The sequence below is a fragment of the Pristiophorus japonicus genome, chromosome 7 (genome assembly GCF_044704955.1).
Source record: "Pristiophorus japonicus isolate sPriJap1 chromosome 7, sPriJap1.hap1, whole genome shotgun sequence".
Taxonomy (NCBI): Eukaryota; Metazoa; Chordata; class Chondrichthyes; family Pristiophoridae; genus Pristiophorus; species Pristiophorus japonicus.
Window position 1 is genome coordinate 112,885,437 of NC_091983.1, and position 19,290 is coordinate 112,904,726.

General features: G+C 46.0%; 1 protein-coding gene across 4 annotated transcripts in view; it reads left to right on the top strand.

Moving 5' to 3' along the window:
* Window positions 1-19,290, top strand: part of epb41l2 (erythrocyte membrane protein band 4.1 like 2) — a 255,078-nt gene that overhangs the window by 138,214 nt on the left and 97,574 nt on the right. For all 4 annotated transcript variants that reach the window (XM_070885256.1, XM_070885257.1, XM_070885258.1 and 1 more), the window contains one exon: window positions 14,384-14,488. In XM_070885256.1, the coding sequence (XP_070741357.1) occupies window positions 14,384-14,488 (105 nt within the window). The remainder of the gene's footprint in view (window positions 1-14,383; window positions 14,489-19,290) is intronic.

Consider the following 19,290-nt stretch of genomic DNA (forward strand, 5'->3'; position numbering starts at 1 on the left):
GGTCCCAGTGCTAGCCAGCAGCAGGCTGGCAGAAGGCAGCGGTGACTTGCAGCTGGAAGTTGAACCCTAGCCCCATCTGGTGGCGCCTTTCATGATCTACAGGTAACTCCCCTCTCCCTGAACCTGTGGGCAGCTCCCCTCTCCCTGAACTTGCAGGTTTCCTCCACACACTGTGTATAAGGTGCATTTGTTTCTGTCTCCCAGGGTTTGAGTTGGATTCCAGGTTTCACCACAAGCTGCGGTTGTAACACAGCACCAACACCATCCGCTTAAGTCACTTCGTCAGCAGCATGGCCAAGCTGCAGAAGCTTAAGAGCCATGAAGCCGGCGGCACCACAAGCGGGCTCGGCCAGTGGTGACTGCATGATCCGTGATCCGCTGGTACAAAATCCACACCCACTCTCCCGATGGCATGGTCACGATCCCCCACTCGCCCATCCCCACGGCATTCAAAATTGCAGGACGCACGCGCTTGGAACAGGCTGTAATAGCTGAATATGATAGGCCATTAAACTGGAACTGCGCAGGCGCAATACATTTTAAAGAAAAAGCTTTTTTTCAGTTTTTAAAATTAAAAATTGCTTGTCTCTCAATTAATGCGAGAGTTGGCATTACTGGGAAAGAGAAGTAGAGGCGGAGAGGTTTAGAGAGGGGATTCCAGAGCTTGAGGCCTTGGCAACTGAATGCATGGCCGCCAGTGGTGAAAAGATTAAATTGGGGATGCGCAAGAGGCCAGAATAGGAGGAGCGCAGATATCTGACGGTTGTAGGGTTGGAGTAGTTTAAAGATAGGAAGAGGTAAGGCCACGGAGAGATTTGAAAACAAGGATAAATATTTTTTAATCAGTCTGGGAGCCAGTGTAGGTCAGCGAGCACAGGGGTGATGGGTGAATCGGAGTTGGTGCGATTTAGGACATGGTGAATTTTCTTTCATTTCTGCATTTGAAAAGCCTTAATCTTGCATGAGCATTTAGTTTTCAGCCATAGCCACATTGTGCAGCTAAACATTAATAACATTGGTTATAGCTGAATTGAGGCAGCAGTGCTGAAACAATGGGCAAAATGAAAGAAAGCTATTGTTTGTGCTCATCAGTAGCTATGAGTGTGATAAGATCAAGCAAGAGGGTGGGCGAAGGAGGCATGGTCGTATGCCATCTTTTTAAGTTTGCATCATCATTAACTCCTAGGTGCCTTCATGTCCATGACTTTTTTTAATGGTCCTTTTTCTGTGGTATTACGCATGATAAGTTGAATATGGGCTCTCTTGCTTGTCTCTATCATTGTGTTACTGTTTCTACCACTCTCTACTCTTCGTTTTCTTTTCTCCTAAGTTTGTCTCTTCCTCCTTTTGCCTCTATGATCTTTTAAGTTCCCCATTAATCTTTTTATATTCCTTCCTTTTAGGTGGGAGGTTGAGTGTTGTGACTTGAGACAGAGAAAGGAACAGCCATTGGTTGGAATATGTGGTCTGTAGTGGCTCTCCTCACTCCCCACACCACCACACCAATCCCATTGCTCTTATAGTCTTCCTTATCCTTTTGTAGCCTCAGTACATGCCATCCCCAGCCTATCTTTCTGGCCACTTCCTCCTTGCATTGCTACTCTTGCCACTTTTTTCCTCTTCGGGTAGTAGTTATGTAGACTGAGCTTGCTGATCATCGTTATGTAAGCAGATAGAGTGGTTGTGGTGGGGTGAGTGGAGCTTGATTCGAGGGACTGCCGAAGAAGAGGAGGAGAGGTGCAGCCTAGAGAATGCAGCAGCACTGCTGTAAGCAGTTTCAACAGTATGGTAAGCCTGGGTGGGGGGGTGGGGAGGGGGGCAACAGGGAGGTAGAGGGATGAGGATTCAAGAAAGGGAGGGAGATAGATGGTGGGGAAAATGGGGGGGGGGGGGCAACAGGGAGGTAGAGGGATGAGGATTCAAGAAAGGGAGGGAGATAGATGGTGGGGAAAAGTGGGGGGGGGGACAGGGAGGTAGAGGGATGAGGATTCAAGAAAGGGAGGGAGATAGATGGTGGGGAAAAGGGAGGATGGAGGAATAAGAGATGAGGAAAGAGACTACAGGCAGGATGGGAGAGGAGGAAGTCGAAGTGGTAGTGAGCAGAGGGGAATGGGGAAAGGGTAGTGAGATGGAGGAAGAGAAGTTAAAATTTAAAGTATATTTAATCACTTGAAAAAGATGCTTTCAAGAGGGCCTATCCCACTCTACCTTCTCTGGCCTTCATAAATCCTCCCACAAACCTGGCCTGATTATCATTCTCTTGTCCCTATCTGCTAACCATGTTTCACTTGGAGTACCATTAGTATTGGCCACCCATATGCAACCCTATGGAAGATCAACTGGTATTACAAAAATCTATATATATTTTTTAAAACCCCGCTACAGTTGCATGTAATATTATTGTGTGAGGGATGTAATTTAGGGTTCTGTCATCAGCTGCATCGTGAAAACAAGTTCGAATTCTTTCTTGGCTGACAGCAGATAAAAGGATAACAACAATTTGGTGACCCAAATTAAATTTCAGTTTTATATCCTTACTTGGCACTTGAGCTGATCACTTGACTCCCCCCACCCCTGCCCCCCCCCCCCCCCCCTCCCCACCACTCGCCCTGAAAGCTGCTACTGCCATCATGCTTGTTGTCCATTGCCCCCATCCAACAGTTATCCCTTCAAATCTGTTTTGGTGGTGTAAATGGTCATTATCTTTGTGGGACTTTGCTGTATGCAAATTGGCTGTTGGGGTTGCCTACATAATCACAGTGACTGCACTCCAGGTTGTGAAGTATTTTGGGATGCCCTGAGCAAGGCATTTCATAAATGCAAGTTTTTCTTAATCTCCCACTGGTCATTTTGCACAATCTCTACAAAATTCTTATCTCACCTCACCTCCAACATAATGTATGTTCCTTCCCATTTTTGTGTATATGACAGACCATAAAAATAATGGCGTGATTGCTGCCAATAAAGTGGAAGCTACCAGAAGCTGTTCAGAAGCATTCGGCACATAAATGTCAGTCCCAAATTAACGTTCGCCATGCAGACGGAGGAGCTGATAGCGATAAGCACATTCAACAAGGATACAATAAAACACACTCAAGCTGACAACATCCTAATATCACATCCAAGTCACATCTCTTTCTCTCTTTTTTTTCTCTCTCTCCCTTTCTCACTCTCTCTCCTCTCTCTCTCTCTCTCTCTCTCTCTCTCTCTCTCTCTCTCTCTCTCTCTCTCTCTCTCTCTCTCTCTCTCTCCCTTTCTCACTCGCGCTCTCTCTCTCCCTTTCACTCTCTCGCCCGCCCCCTCGCTAATCTCTAGCTTGGGGATTTGAGTATAGGAGCAGGGAAGTCTTACTGCAGTTGTACAGGGACTTGGTGAGGCCTCACCTGGAATATTGTGTTCAGTTTTGGTCTCCTAATCTGAGGAAAGACGTTCTTGCTATTGAGGGAGTGCAGCGAAGGTTCACCAGACTGATTCCCGGGATGGCAGGACTGACTTATGAGAAGAGACTGAATCGACTGGGCCTGTATTCACTGGAGTTTAGAAGGATGAGAGGGGATCTCATAGAAACATATAAAATTCTGACAGGATTGGACAGGTTAGATGCAGGAAGAATGTTCCCGATGTTGGGGAAGTCCAGAACCAGGAGACATAATCTAAGGATAAGGGGTAAGCCATTTAGGACTATGAGGAGAAACTTCTTCTCTGAGTTGTTAACCTGTGGAATTCCCTACCGCAGAAAGTTGTTGATGCCAGTTCATTGGATATATTCGAGAGAGTTAGATGTGGCCCTTGCAGCTAAAGGGATCAAAGGGTATGAAGAGAAAGCAGGAAAGGGGTACTGAGGTGAACGATCAGCCATGATTTTATTGAATGGTGGTGCAGGCTCGAAAGGCCGAATGGCCTACTCCTGCACCTATTTTCTATGTCTCACTCACTCACTCACTCACTCACTCACTCACTCACTCACTCACTCACTCATCCATCTGTGGGAAGTCCAGCGAGAACAAACAAAAAACACGAACTGCACATGCGCAACTATCTCCGGTTCATTAGAGGCAGTTGTGTCCTAAAAATAAAGCTGGGATATAGGTATTGTGTGCATCAATAAAGAACATGTGAAAACCACACATTGGAGACATGCAGAAGAGAGAGAATAGGATGGTTGCAGAAATAATGAGTTGTATTATAATGGGCAAGGTGTGCGACAGCCATGCAGTGATATACAAAAAAGATGGAAGACCGATCAAGAGAGTAACAGAGAACTAGTATGGAAGGGAAACAGAATTTTTTTTTTTTCTTGACCACTTGTGGCATTACATAAAATATCTATTTTAATAGTGTGTTGGTTGATATCGTACTTGTCATTATAAAATAAGATATTTGAAATATAAACAGAACATGCTGGGAATACTCAGCAGGCCAGGTAGCATGCTGCCAGACCTGCTGAGTATTTCCAGCATTTTCAATTTATATTTCAAATTTCCAACATCAACAGAATTTTGCCATTGTATTAATATCTTCTGACTTGAGCAATGATACAAGAGATTGGAATATGAAAGTAGAACTGTGTGAAATTACCATTTCACCTGTTCAGGTGGCTGGCCGCAGCGTGTAGGTCCCGACTTGCGTGAATACCAGCGGCAGGTCGGGGCCATAAAAGGAGCGAAGGTGCGGCGGCCTCTGGAGCAACATGGAGGCATACTACTTCAGGGAGCAGCGCACGAAGGCGATGGCAGCGAAGTGTAATGTCATCAAGGTCCAGGTCGGTGATTGGAGCGTGGGCAGATACAGCAGGAGCGGCGAGAGACTGGAGGGATGTGATCGGGGCCCAGGGGAGGTGTGAGTTCGGGGCCAGGGGCCCAGGGGCAGTACGGGTCAGCCTACACTGCGATATGTGTGCGTACTAGGTCCATGCAGCAGAGCAGGTCTCCAGTCGTCATGGATAACCCTTGCCACTGGACCAAGACCTAGCTCTGTCAAGCCCGTGTGGTGGCTGGTGTGCAACGGCCACCACACGTTAAAATGATCCACGCACAGGCATCTTCCACCCTTCAGGATGCAGTTCAGGACCTGGAATATTAGGTCCTTCATTGAAACACCTGTGAACGCATCCTTTTTTAGTGTGGAAGCAAGTCATCCTCGATTCGAGGGACTGCATATGATGATGAGTGCTTTGGTCACGATTTTTGCTATACTTAAATAATAATTTTTGGTTTTGGGTTTTAAATTAAAGGAACATATTTATGACCAATTGTAAATGTTGCAGCAGGAAAAAGAAAAATCAGTAAAATGTTCAAACCACAGTAATCTAAGACATTGACATGGATCATTCTATGATGTAGATCATGTGCAGCTTTTAGCTTAATTTTGCAGATCCTGTTCCCATTTTAATTATTAAGTTCAAGTGGAGAATTGGTCATAGTGGGATAAAATAAAGGTACCTGTATTATAGTTCAACCTGTTTCAGCAGTGTCCTCCACTCTGCATCCAGTTGAGCAAGGTGTCTCGAATCAAGCAGTACTCTTTCTCTCAAATGTTGATTTTATGAATTTGTTCTTCTGCCGAGCCTCACCTGCCAGCAGCACCTGGCAGAGTTCAGAAGGAGTGCATTGGTCGAGGAGGCTCTTTTCAAGGAGCATGATTTCATAAAATCAGTACTATAATGTCTCAATTGCTGAAGATGTACTGGTTACAGAAGTTTCATGCATTCTGTTGCATTTCGGACTATTGTCTAGGGACAGGATAAAAGATGTGCCTATTTGGCTTCAGAATGGTCCTTTCAAGAAATTATAATGTGTCCATTGAAGGTTTATTTCCAAACTTCTCTCTTTTGCCCCCCAGCCCACCCAAATACTTTCCCTCTGTTAACTGGCAACCTAAGACTTGCTTGCAGACCTCCTTTGGGTTTTCTGTAGAGTCGGCCAATGTGGAGATGATTATAGCTTTTATTAGACTTTTGATTCTCAGGTTTGTCTCACATTTGGAGTTTGTGGAACATTGCTAGGTCTTGGAAGAAGTGCATGATTTGGAGTTACCTGAACAGAAGTAGTTGGATGAAGTGGAATTTGTTAGCTAGCTGCTGAGATCATGAAAGGCACTGTATAAAATGCAAGTGTTTTTTTTAATTTTCTCTGGTTGAGGAGCTGACCTAATGAGGTGGCTACCTCTCTCTCTCTCTCTCTCTCTCTCTCTCTCTCTCTCTCTCTCTCTCTCTCTGTCTCTAGATTATGAATATTGAGCTAATGGGAGCTGTGCATTCCTTTGTTTTGAAGAGAGGGACCTTATGGGATCTTCAGCAAGAAGAGGGCCTTTTTCAAAACTATTAGTGCAATTATTGGATGCTTCTGGGGGCTCTGATTTGTTATTTCAGCTTCTATACCCAACCATAATATTTTTTTTGAAGGGAATGGGGAGCATATTCCAGATCACAATTCCTAAAGGCTCAGGCAGCCTGCACTAATGTCTAAATTTCATGAGGTGTAGTGCTCCCTTTAACTTGGAAAGCTGCAAGTAACTGAAGCATACTCATAGGAACTTGAAGATCTGCATGTCTAAGAACTGTTGAACCTGAAACTACTGGGTGGCATTTGAAATAGTAAGAAGAGATATGGCCATACATTCATCATCATTGTGCTTGTCTGATGCAGATAGGTTGCCACATTAACCTAGCTTGGTGTACATGTTTGGTGTAGGTTGGAGAGAAAGGAGCTCTTTAAATATATAGTTATAGATATAACTGCAACAGGTTATGTATGTAAACAAGATGACTTTCGAGAACCATAAGTTCTATAGCCCAGAGGAACAAAACTAACTGACTTGGGATTGTTATGTAAATCCTATTCTTACCTGATCTGGTCTATGTGAATCCAGACCCACAGAAATGTGGTTGACTCTTAACTGCCCTCTGAAATGGCTTAACCAACCATTTGGTTGTACCAAACTGCTACAAAAGCCAATAGTAAAACCGGACAGAACACCCAGTATTGACGAAGGCATCGGCTTTGGACATGACTCAGGCACACCCAGTGCAGTCGACCCTGCAAAGTCCTCCTCACGAACATTTACCGACTTGTGCCAAAATTGGGAGAGCTGTTCCACAGACCCGTTGAGCAATACCTTGACAGTCATACTCACACAATCATACCTTTCAGCCAATGTTCAAGACTCCTCCATCATCCCTCGGTATGTTCTGTCCCACCAGCAGGACAAACCCACCAGAGGAGGCGGCATAGTGGTATACAGTCAGGAGGGAGCAGCCCTGGGAGTACTGAACTCTGACCCTTGAAGTCTCATGGCTTCAGGTCAAAAATGGGGAAGGAAACTTACTGCTGATTACCACCTACTGCCCTCCTTCAGCTGATGAATCAGTACTCCTCCATGTTGAACACCACTTGGAAGAAGCACTGAGGGTAGCAACGGCACAGAATGTACTTTGGGTGGGGAACTTCAATGTCCATCACCAAGAATGACTCTGTAGCACCACTACTGGCTGAGTTGGCCAAGTCCTGAAGGGCATAGTTGCCCGAATAGGATTGCAGCAGGTAGAGAGAAAACCAATGCGAGGGGAAAAACCTACTTGACCTTGTCCTTAACCAATCTACCTGTTGCAGATGCATGTGTCCATGACTGTGTTTGTTGCTGTGACCATCGCACTATCCTTGTGGAGACAAAATCCCATTTATTCCATCGTATTTTGTGGCACGACCACTGTGCTAAATGGGATAGATGCAGAACAGATCTAGCAGCTCAAAACTGGGCATCCGAGGCACTGTGGGCCATCAGTCGCAGCTGAATTGTCTTCCACACAATCTCTAACCTCATGGTCCGGCATATCCCTCACTACGATTACCATCAAGCCAGGGGACCAAGCCAGGGGACCAATCCTGGTTCAATGAGGAGTGCAGAAGAGCATGTCAGGAGCAGCACAAGGCGCACTTAAAAATGAGGTTCCAACCTGGGGAAACTGCAACACAGGACTACATACATGCTAAACAGCGGAAGCAGCATGCTATAGACAGGGCTAAATGATCCCAGAATCCACAGATCAGATCAAAGCTCTGCAGTCCTGCCATACCCAGTCATGAATGGTGGTGGACAATTAAACAACTAATGGGAGGAGGCTCCATGAAGATCCCCATCCTCCATGATGGTGGAGCCCAGTACGGAAGTGCAAAAGAGAAGGCTGAAGCCTTTGCAACCATCTTCTGCCAGAAGTGCTGATTGGATGATCCATAGCGGTCTCCTGCTGAGGACCACACCATCAACAAGGCCAGTCTTCAGCCAATACGACTCTGGCCACGTGATATCAAGAAACGGCTGAGCACATTGGATACAGCAAATGCTAACAACATCCCAGCTGTTGCGCTGAAGACTTGTGTTCCAGTGCCTCCAATCACGCTGTTCCAGTACAGCTACAACACTGACATCTATCCGACAACATGGGCAACTGCCCAGGTATATCCTGTCCGCAAAAAGCAGGACAAATCCAATCTGACCAATTACCGCCCCATCAGTCTACTCTCAATCATCAGCAAAGTGATGGAAGGTGTCGTTGACCATGCTATATCAAGCGGCATTTACTCACTAATAACCTGCTTACTGATGCTCCGTTTGGGTTCTACCAGGACCACTTGGCTCCAGACCTCATTACAACCTAGGTCAAAAGAGCTGAATTCCAGAGGTGACTGCCCTTGACATCAAGGCAGCATTTGCCTGCGTGTGGCTTCAAGGAGCCCTAGTAAAATTGAAGTCTATGGGAATTAGGGAAAACGTTCCACTGGTTGGAGTCATACCTAGCAAAAAGATGGTTGTAGTTGTTGGAGGCCAATCATCTCGCCCCATGACATTGCTGCAAGAGTTCCTCAAGGCAGTGTCTTAGGCTCAATCATCTTCAGCTGCTTCATCAATGACCTTCCCTCAATCGTAAGGTCAGAAGTGGGATGTTCGCTGTATATTCAGTTTCATTTGCAACTCAGAAAACTAAGCAGTCCATGCCTGCACGCAGTAAGACTTGTATGACATTTAGGCTTGTGCTGATAAGTGGCAAGTAACATTTGCACCACACAAATGCCAGGCAATGACCATCTCCAACTAGCGAGAGTCGAACCACCGCCCCATGACATTCAAAGGCATTACCATCGGCGAATCAAGGGCCATCAACATCCTGGGGGTCACTGTCGACCAGAAACTTAACTGGACCAGCCACATAAATACTGTGGCTACAAGAGTGGGTCAGAAGCTGGATATTTTGTGGCAAGTGTCCACACCTGACTCAACAAAGCCTTTCCACCATCTACAAGGCCCAAGTCAGGAGTGTGATGGAATACTCGCCACTTGCCTGGATGAGTGCAGCTCCAATAATACTCAAGAAGCTTGACATCATCCAGGACAAAGCAGCCCACTTGAGTGGCGCCTCATCCACCACCTTAAACATTCACTCCCTCCACCACCTACGCACCATGTACCATCTACAAGATGCACTGCAGCAACTTGGCAAGGCTTGGGCAGCACCTTCCAAAACTGCAACTTCCACCACCTAGAAGGACAAGGGCAGCAGGCACATGGAAACACCATCACCTGCAACTTCCATTCCAAGTCGCACACCATCCTGACTTGAAAATATATCGTCGTTCCTTCATCGTCGCTGGGTCAAAATCTTGCAGCTCGCTCCCCATGGTAACCTCACTATAAGGACTGTAGCGGTTCGAGAAGGCGGCTCACCACCACCTTCTCAAGGATAATTAGGGATGGGCAATAAATGCTGGCCTTGCCAACGACGCCCACATCCTAGGAGCGAATACAAAAAATTAGTATTAGAGTTAAGTACTATGAATGGACTACAGTTGGTAGATGGGTTTGATGCTGCAGCATCCAAGCTATGATGGTTTCTCGGAATGCAGGTGAGCAGCTGGATCATGAGACAATGTAAGTAACTGAAATATAATGACTGAAGATGGCAGATGTGGCAAGGAGGTAAGTGCTATGATTACAATGGGAAAAGTTGCATTTGATAGAAAGATGATATTGACTGGACAACTGAATAGAGAACTGAAGAAACGATTAATGTAGAGTTTGTGAAGTATGGTGCTGAAACATGGAAGCTGAGGACAAAGGTCAGTGTTCAAGAGGTTTGAGAAGTAGTTTTGGAGGCGAATAGAGAAGGTCAAGTGCATAGCTAAGAAAAGTCATGACGAGGTGTTCACAATGATACAAGAGTGTAGTTTGATTTCCAAAAAGGCACATTGGATTGGACAGGCGCTGAGGTGTGTCAGAAGGACGTATGGAAGGCAATGGACAGAGGACGGAAAAGACGGATGCTTCTGGACCTCCTGAAGAATGGGAGATTATTTGGAGAATTGAAGAGAACCACAAAAACAAATTGTTTGGAGTGGGGAGAATTGAGCTAGAACCTGCAGACCACTGATGGTATTTAGAAGGGATTGGGTGTTCTCGTACACAAACCATAAAGTTGAGATGCAGGTACAGTAAGCAATTAGATAATCGATCCATGACCGTCCCATCCTTTGTCGTCGAATTACAGTATGCGGATGACGCTTGCATCTGCGCACATTCAGAGGCTGAACGCCAAGCCATCGTCAACATCTTCACCAAGGCGTACGAAAGCATGGGCCTTGCATTAAGCATCCATAAGACAAAGGTCCTCCACCAACCTGACCCTGCCACACAGCACTGCCCCCCGGTCATCAAAATCCACGTCACGGCCTTGGACAACGTGGGCACTTTCCATACCTCGGGAGTCTACTATCGGCAAGGGCAGACATCGATAGCTGACTAAATTCAACACTGCCTCCAGTGCATCAGCGTAGCCTTCGGTCGCCTGAGGAAGTGTGTGTGTTCAAAGATCAGGCCCTCAAATGTGGCACCAAGCTTATGGTCTACAGGGCTGTAGTGATACCCGCCCTCCTGTATGGCTGAGACGTGGACCATATACAGTAGATACCTCAAATCGCTGGAGAAATACCACCAACGATGTCTCCGCAAGATCCTGCAAATCCCCTGGGAGGACAGACGCACCAACGTCTGTGTTCTCGATCAGGCCAACATCCCCAGCATCGAAGCACTGACCACACTCGACTAGCTCCGTTGGGCGGGCCACATTGTTCGATGCCCCACACGAGACTCCCAAAGCAAGCTCTCTACTCTGAACTCCTACATGGCAAGCAAACCCCAGGTGGGCAGAAGAAATGTTTCAAGGACACCCTCAAAGCCCCCTTGATAAAGTGCAAATCCCACTAACACTTGGGAGTCCCTGGCCAAAGATCGCCCTAAGTGGAGGAAGAGCATCCGGGAGGGCGCTGAGCACCTCGAGTTTTGTCGCCGACAACATACAGAAAACAAGCACAGGCAGCGGAAGGAGCGTGCGGCAAACCAGACTCCCCACCCACCCTTTCCTTCAACGACTGCCTGTCCATCTGTGACAGAGACTGTAATTCCCGTATTGGATTATACAGTCACCTGAGAACTCACTTTTAGAGTGGAAGCAAGTCTTCTTCGATTTCGAGGGACTGCCTATGATGATGAATTGGAAAATGGTATGTTAGCTTTTATTGCAAGGAGTTTGCAATATAAACATAAGGAAGTCTTGCTGCAATTATATAGGGCATTGGTGAGACCACACCTGGATGCCTGTGTACAGTTTTGGTCTCTTTACCTAAGGAAGGATATACTTGCCTTGGTGCAACAAAAGGTTCATTAGACTGATTTCTGGGATGAGAGGGCTGTCCTATGAGGAGAGATTGTGTAGAATGGACCTATATTCTCTGGCGTTTAGAAGGAGAGGTGAACTCATTAAAACATAAAATTCTTAAAGGGCTTGACAGGGTAGATGCTGAGAGGTTGTTTACTCTGGCTGGGGAGTCTAGAACTAGGGGTCATAGTCCCAGAATAAGGTGCCGACCACTTGAGACTGAGATGAAGAGAACTTTTTTCACTGAAGGTTGTGAATCTTTGAAATACACCAGAGGGCTGTGGATTGCCAGTCGGTGAGTATATTCAAGACTTAAGATCGATAGATTTTTGGGCAGTAAGTGAATCAAGGCATATTGATATAGGGTGGGAAAGTGGAGTTGATGTTGAAGTTCAGCCATGATATTCAATGGTGGTGCAAGCTCAAGGGTCTATATGGCCAATTCCTGCTCCCATTTCTTGCGTTCTTGTGTTCTTATTTACGAGGGAAGGAATGCTTAAATGACAAAGGGCCGATGGTGCAAGGCAAAAGGAGATGGGACAAACATGGAAACAAAAGATGGATCCAGAGAAGGTGTAATTGGTTACAGATTTATCACTACCTTTTGCTTTGCACAATCATCCTTTTTGTCATTTAAACACTCCTGCTCTCCATATTATCAAAGACCTTTTCCTTTTGTTTTTTCCCTTTTCCTTTTCCCTGTCTCCGTAGAGGTGCAACGTCGAGAATCTGGATTTCTGGACTCCGGACTGATCGGTAGCAGGGTCGTCCGGAATCCACAAAATGTTCCGGAAACTGGACCCGACGACCCTGTCGACCTCTGGCCGCTGCTGCTGCCCAACCACTGACCTCGCCTCGTCCCGCTCGCCTCACCCCACTCGCCTCACCGCCGCTGCCCTTATCTCCGAGCTGGCTTGCTGGCCCTGCCGACGCCGACCACCCCCTCGGCGTGGGCCCCAATACACCGACCACCCCCTCGGCGGGGGCCCCGCCGACACCGACCACCCCCTCGGCGGGGGCCCCAATACACCGACCACCCCCTCGGCGGGGGCCCCGCCGACACCGACCACCCCCTCGGCGGGGGCCCCAATACACCGACCACCCCCTCGGCGTGGGCCCCAATACACCGACCACCCCCTCGGCGGGAGCCCCGCCGACACCGACCACCCCCTCGGCGGGGGCCCCAATACACCGACCACCCCCTCGGCGGGGGCCCCGCCGACACCGACCACCCCCTCGGCGTGGGCCCCAATACACCGACCACCCCCTCGGCGGGAGCCCCGCCGACACCGACCACCCCCTCGGCGGGGGCCCCAATACACCGACCACCCCCTCGGCGGGGGCCCCGCCGACACCGACCACCCCCTCGGCGGGGGCCCCAATACACCGACCACCCCCTCGGCGGGGGCCCCGCCGACACCGACCACCCCTTCGGCGGGGGCCCCCAATACAACAACCACCACTAACTCGGCGAGGGCCCCCGCCGACACCGACCACCCCCTCGGCAGGGGCCCCAATACACCGACCACCCCCTCGGCGGGGGCCCCAATACACCGACCACCCCCTCGGCGGGGGCCCCAATACACCGACCACCCCCTCGGCGGGGCCCCCGCCGACACCGACCACCCCCTCGGCGGGGGCCCCAATACGACAACCACCACTAACTCGGCGAGGGCCCCGATCGACCAGCTCTTTGGCGGTTATCCCCCCTTCTGACGTGCCGAAATCCGGAAAAACCCGAACCTGGGCTCGGGTGTTTCTAAATTCGTGACGTCAGAAAGCATATCCAAAGTCCGGAAAAGCCAGGAATCCGGAACGGCCTTGGTCCTAAGGGTTCCGGATTTTGGGCACTGCACCTATATTTGTTTGCATTAATGCTGTTCACCTACAGCATCTTCCAGTTCTGATGAAGGTCAACAACCTGAAACTTCAACTCTTTCTCTCTCGACGAATGCTGCCTGACCTCCTGAATATTTCCAACATTTTCTGTTTTTATTTCAGATTATTACAGCATCCACAGTATTTTGTTTTGTTTCCAACTTTGTATTTAACATAGAATGCCAATTTCTAAACGTGAATTATGCTTCTTTGTTTAATGTAACTTTTTAGTTTAATATAACTTTTTTTAGTAAATTCTCCATATCATGAAATTAGTTTTAAGTTTGTTCATGAACTTTGGACATTTCAGAGGTGATTTTAAATACTATGGACGTATTACCAATGATAAAATAAAAACAGAAAATGCTGGAAATACTCAGCAGGTCAGGTAGCACCTGTGGAGAGAGAAAGAGTTGATGTTTCAGGTTATTGACCTTTCATCAGAACTATTACCAAGTTGGGAGTCCAGACAAAAGATTAGCGACACTATGCAAAAGCAACAAACTGGAAGAAGCAGAAATTTGGTTTGAATGTGTGACTAGTATCGCAGAAACGCGATTTCTGAACAATATGAAAGTCTGTTGGAATAGTTAAGTTTTGCATTCAATGATGGTACTAACTATGCATATTTAAAAAAATTACTTTCTGGGGCTTTGACTGTTCAACCATTTTTTTTTTCAATGGTGTTTTGCTAGTGATGTAAACTTCCCATTTAAATTGAGATAAAATATTACTTTGAATTTTATTTGTTTTTATATTGAGCTTAAAATCTAAATGTGACTATACTTTTGTTTTCAGAAACGTGCCAAGGGCCAGATAATGTTGGACAGGGTTTGTGAGCAAATCAACCTGTTAGAAAGGGATTATTTTGGTCTCACTTTTCAGGATACTACAGATGAAAAGGTAAGATGGAGAATTAAAATAAAACTGTTCATAGCTTCTTTGCAGTGGTTGTTAAAATGGGAGGGTTTTCTAAAATATGCCACAAAATGCATTCCAGTCAATGGCAAGAAACCAAAAACTTTTGTCAAAACATTGTTTACTCATTTTCCTTGTACTGTCATTTTGGAACACAGTATTATTGCTGTAATTTAGAAACACATTTTACGTACCCAAATGGGGCACCAAGAATTAATTTTAAAACACTAAAGGGCTGTTCAGGTGCAGGGGTCATCTTTTAACTTCAGTTGAGGTATTTTGACAACAATGCTGAAGTAGCCCAAATCTCGAATGCAAGGTCCCAAAAAAAGCCTTCCTTTGAGTATTGAACCATTATAGTTCTTGGAACAGTCATCACCTTTTTTTGAGGACTGTTACAAAGGAGATAAATGGGTCTATCACAATCCCAGCACAACCAGATTGGGAAAATGTTATCCTCATTCTGAAATTACTGTATATTTTGTGATGATCAACATGTCAAAAACAGTTTGAAATTAATGTATTCTTGTGATTCTTTGCGAACAACTTGTGATACTCTTGAACTATGTGACTATATCTATGCAAAGGATGAAGATAGCTAATGAGATTGCTCCAAGTAATGCTTTGGCAGTCATGCAGCTGCTTGAGGTGATATTCATGTCTGCCTAACCAACTAGGGAAACTTGGGGTTTTAAGTCTTGAAAAAAGGTGACCGTGGTCTTAGATATGCAAGATATAAAACTGCATGGAAACGGTTGGTTTAGATCGGTGGCACACAGTTCAAACTTGCATAAGCCCAATTTCAGATTGATGTTCAGTTGATGATGTCTGGAAGAAGTTGTTCAGCTAAAGTATGATCCATGTTGAATGGACGTGATTGGTAGTGATCAGGAAGGCCATCCTAGCTCATCCATACAGAAAATAATTGCACAGTTCCCTCCTCACAACTGTTTCTTAAATGATTCAAAACTTTTCAACGTACTTTACCCTATCTTGAAAATACTGCTGCAAATTGGCCAGCGCCATTCATCGAATCATCAATCAGCTTCCTTTTTACGCATTCTTAAATCTATTTATATTTAAGTTGGTGCAATATGTACCAAATGGGACACAGCTTTCCATAACTTTACACAGTAGAATGTGGTCAATCTGCAGTATAATGTTCAATGTACACAAAGGTGACAGGCTTTATTCAGCTGAGCAGACAATCCTGTTACTGTTTACCATTTTTCAACATAAAACCGTATGTAATAGGAGCTGGAGTAGGCCATTTGGACCTCGAGCCTGCTCCACCATTCAACAAGATCATGGCTGATCTTCTACCTCAACTCCACCTTCCCGCACTATCCCCATATCCCTTAATTCCCTTAGTTCCCAAAAATTTATCGACCTCCTGTCTTGTTTATAGGCAATACCCTATACTCAGCATTCACAGCTCTCTGGAGTAGAGAATTCCAAAGATTCACAACCCTTTGAGTGAAGAAATTTCTTCTCATCTCAGTCCTAAATGGCCTGAGATTGATGCCGTGTTCTAGATTCCTTAGCCAGGGGAAGCATATTTTCCCAGCATTAACCCTGTCAAACCCCTTAAGAATTGTATCTGTTTCAATTAGATCACCTCTCATTGGGCCCAAATTTGGCCAGTACAGATTTCTGGGCCACTCACCAGAGGTGCGCCGCTTTTGTAGAACTCCCCAGGACACCAAAAATCTTCAGGCCGAGTTTGGCCTCTCCTCCATGGTAGCATAGCGTGACAACTGGATTTGGGGGCAGAGCCAGATCCCGGTGCTGAAAACAGTGCCGGGACCTCTGCACGTGTGCGCATGCGCAGTAGCTCCTTGCCCCCAGAATCTGAGTATGTGCTCTGCAGGCTGTGTGGGAGGGGCCGAAGTGCGCCGCCCTTATCCCTGGCCAAATGGGCTCCCTCATCGGCGACCTGCTGCCCTATCCAACCATACCAGTAAAAGGAGGTCTGAGAGAACCAGAACCCCAGCAGGTTGTCAGTGAAACCCTGCAGCTGGTAAGTAAGCTGATGTTTTCCACAAGGGAATAAGTTTAGAAGAAGTAGATTGGGTTAGGTTAGGTGTCCAATGTCTGAAACAAATGGGAAGCAATGAGACAAATCATGCTGGCAATATTCACAAGGCCACACAATGGAGTAAGTGCACTGCACTTGGTCTATACAGTTTGCTGAGTATTTATATGCCATTGGTTAGAATAAAGTAGGAGCCAGCAAAAGAATGCTATTGAAAGTACTGAAAGGGACTTGTAGTTTGGACAAGGTTACTTTGTTTTTATTTGTTATTGATTGCTTATTACTTTGGTCTTGGTGCTTTAGGTGCAGGGTTCCTTCTATTTTTTATTAATTAATTGTTTATTACTTTTTGTGCTTTTGTAAGTCTTGGTGCTAGGTGCAGGTCCTCTCAGCTTTCTTGTATTTTTTATTATTGAATGCTTATTTTTGTGCTTTGTTTAGTGCTTGGTGCTTTAGAATGTACCTACCTGCGCTGATTTCTTAACTCTCCACAAGGGTTTTCTGTGCGGCTATAAGTGGCCACATACGCTGGCCTGTTAGTTTGGAGCAACTATTAGCTGTCCAAACTGGCTTAAATGGCTGGTAATGCCCTCTTTTGGGGAAAAAAAATGAAACTAATAAAAATCCTAACTAACTCACTTATACTGGCGCAAATTAAATGTGCAGAATGAGGATTTTTAAGATACTCCAGAAAAATCAAGTTGTTAAAAAAAAACATGGAGCAACTCCTGGCCAAATTTGGGCCCATTCTTCTAAATTCTAAAGAATATCGGCCTTGTCTACTCAATCTCTCCTCAATTCCTTCATCCCAGTTACCAGTCTAGTGAACTTTCATTGCATGCCCTCTAAGGCAAGTACATCTTTCCTTGGGTAAAGAGACTAGAACAGTATACAGTGTTCCAGGTGTAGCCTCACTAGTGCCCTGTATAATTGAAGTAAGGCTTCTTTACTCTTGTACCCTAATCCCTTTGTTACAAAAGCTAACAAACCATTTGCTTTCCTAATTGCTTGCTGTAGCCGCTGTGTCCTCCTCACAGCTTACTTTCCCAACTAACTTTGTATCATCAGCAAACCTGGATACATTACACTCAGTCCCTTCATCTGAGTCATTAATATAGATTGTAAATAGCTGAGGCCCAAGCACTGATCCTTGCTGTACTTCGCTAGTTACAGCCTAACAACCTGAAAAAGCCCCGTTTTATTCCTACTGTTTTCTGTCCATTAACCAATCCTCAATCCATGGCAATATATTACCCCCAATCCCATGAGTCCTAATTTTGTGTAATAACCTCATGTGGCACCTTAACGGATGCTTTTTGAAAATCCAAATACACTACAGCCACTGGTTCACCCTTATCCATCCTACTCGTTACATCTTCAAAACACTAACAGATTTGTCACATGATTTCCCTTTCATGAAAACAATGTTGACTCTGCCTAATCATATGATTTTCTAAGTGTCTTGTTACCACTTCCCTACCACTTTGCCTGCTACTGATGTCAGATTAACTGCCCGATTGTTCCCTGTTTTTTATCCTCCTCCCGTCAGATGGGCAGAGCAGTGGCAAATGGAATTTAATTCGGAGAAGTGTGAGTTCTTGCACTTTGGGAGGGCTAATAAGGAAAAGGTACACTCATTAAGCGGTAGGCCACTTACTAGTGTCGATGAACAAAAAGGGACCTTGGCTTGCTTGTCCACAGATCCTGAAAGTAGCAGGCCAGGTGAATAAGCTGGTTAAGAAGGCATATGGAATGCTTTCCTTTATTGGCCAAGGTATAGAATATAAGAGCAGGGAGGTTATGCTTAAATTGTATAATACTTTGGTTAGGCCACAGCTGGAGTACTGTGTGCACTTCTGGTCGCCGTGTTATAGGAAGGACGTGATTGCACTCGAGAGGGTGCAGAGGAGATTTACTTGGATGCTGCCTGGAATGGAGAAATCTTAGTTATGAGGGCAGATTGGATAGGCTGGGTTTATTATCATTGGAACAGAAGAGGTTGAGAGGAGATCTCATCGAGGTGTACAAAATATTGAGCGGCCTGGACATAGTGGATAGTAAGGGTCTATTTCCATTGGTGGAGGGGGCATAATTTTAAGGTGATTGGTGAAAGGTTTAGAGGGGATTTGACCGGGGGGCTTCTTTACGCAGAGGGTTGTGGGGATCTGGAACTCGTTGCCTGGAAGAGTGGTGGATGCAGAAACCCTCGCCACTTTTAAGAGATGGGCACTTGGAATGCAGTAACCTGCAGGGTTATGGACCTAGAGCTGGTAATTGGGATTAGACTAGATGACCGTTTGTTGGTCAGCGCAGATATAATGGTAAGTACTGCAGGGAATAGAATAGGGCCAGGGTGCAGGGTGATCTCCTGGACTAGTTTCGATCGCCTGGATGGGTCGGAGAGGAATTTTCCCAGATTTTATTCTCCCGAAATTGGTCTGGGTTTTTATCTGTTTTTTGCCTCTCACAGATCACATGGCTCCGGTTGGGGTAGAGTGTAGATGTTTTTAGTATAAGGGGTGTTGCAATGGTGTTGGGCTGGGTACTCTTTGCCTTTCCGTCATTGTTCATAGGTTTATATGTAACCTCTAGGGCTGCTGACCAAGGGCCGTGCGGCTTTGTCGGCTGGCGCAGACATGATGGCCCGAAATGGCCTCCTTCTGCGCCATAGATTTCTATGTTTCTATCTGAAGTGGAGCTATAGTTTCGGCCAACATACTCATTTTGTCTGTCTATCGTCTTATTAACATAG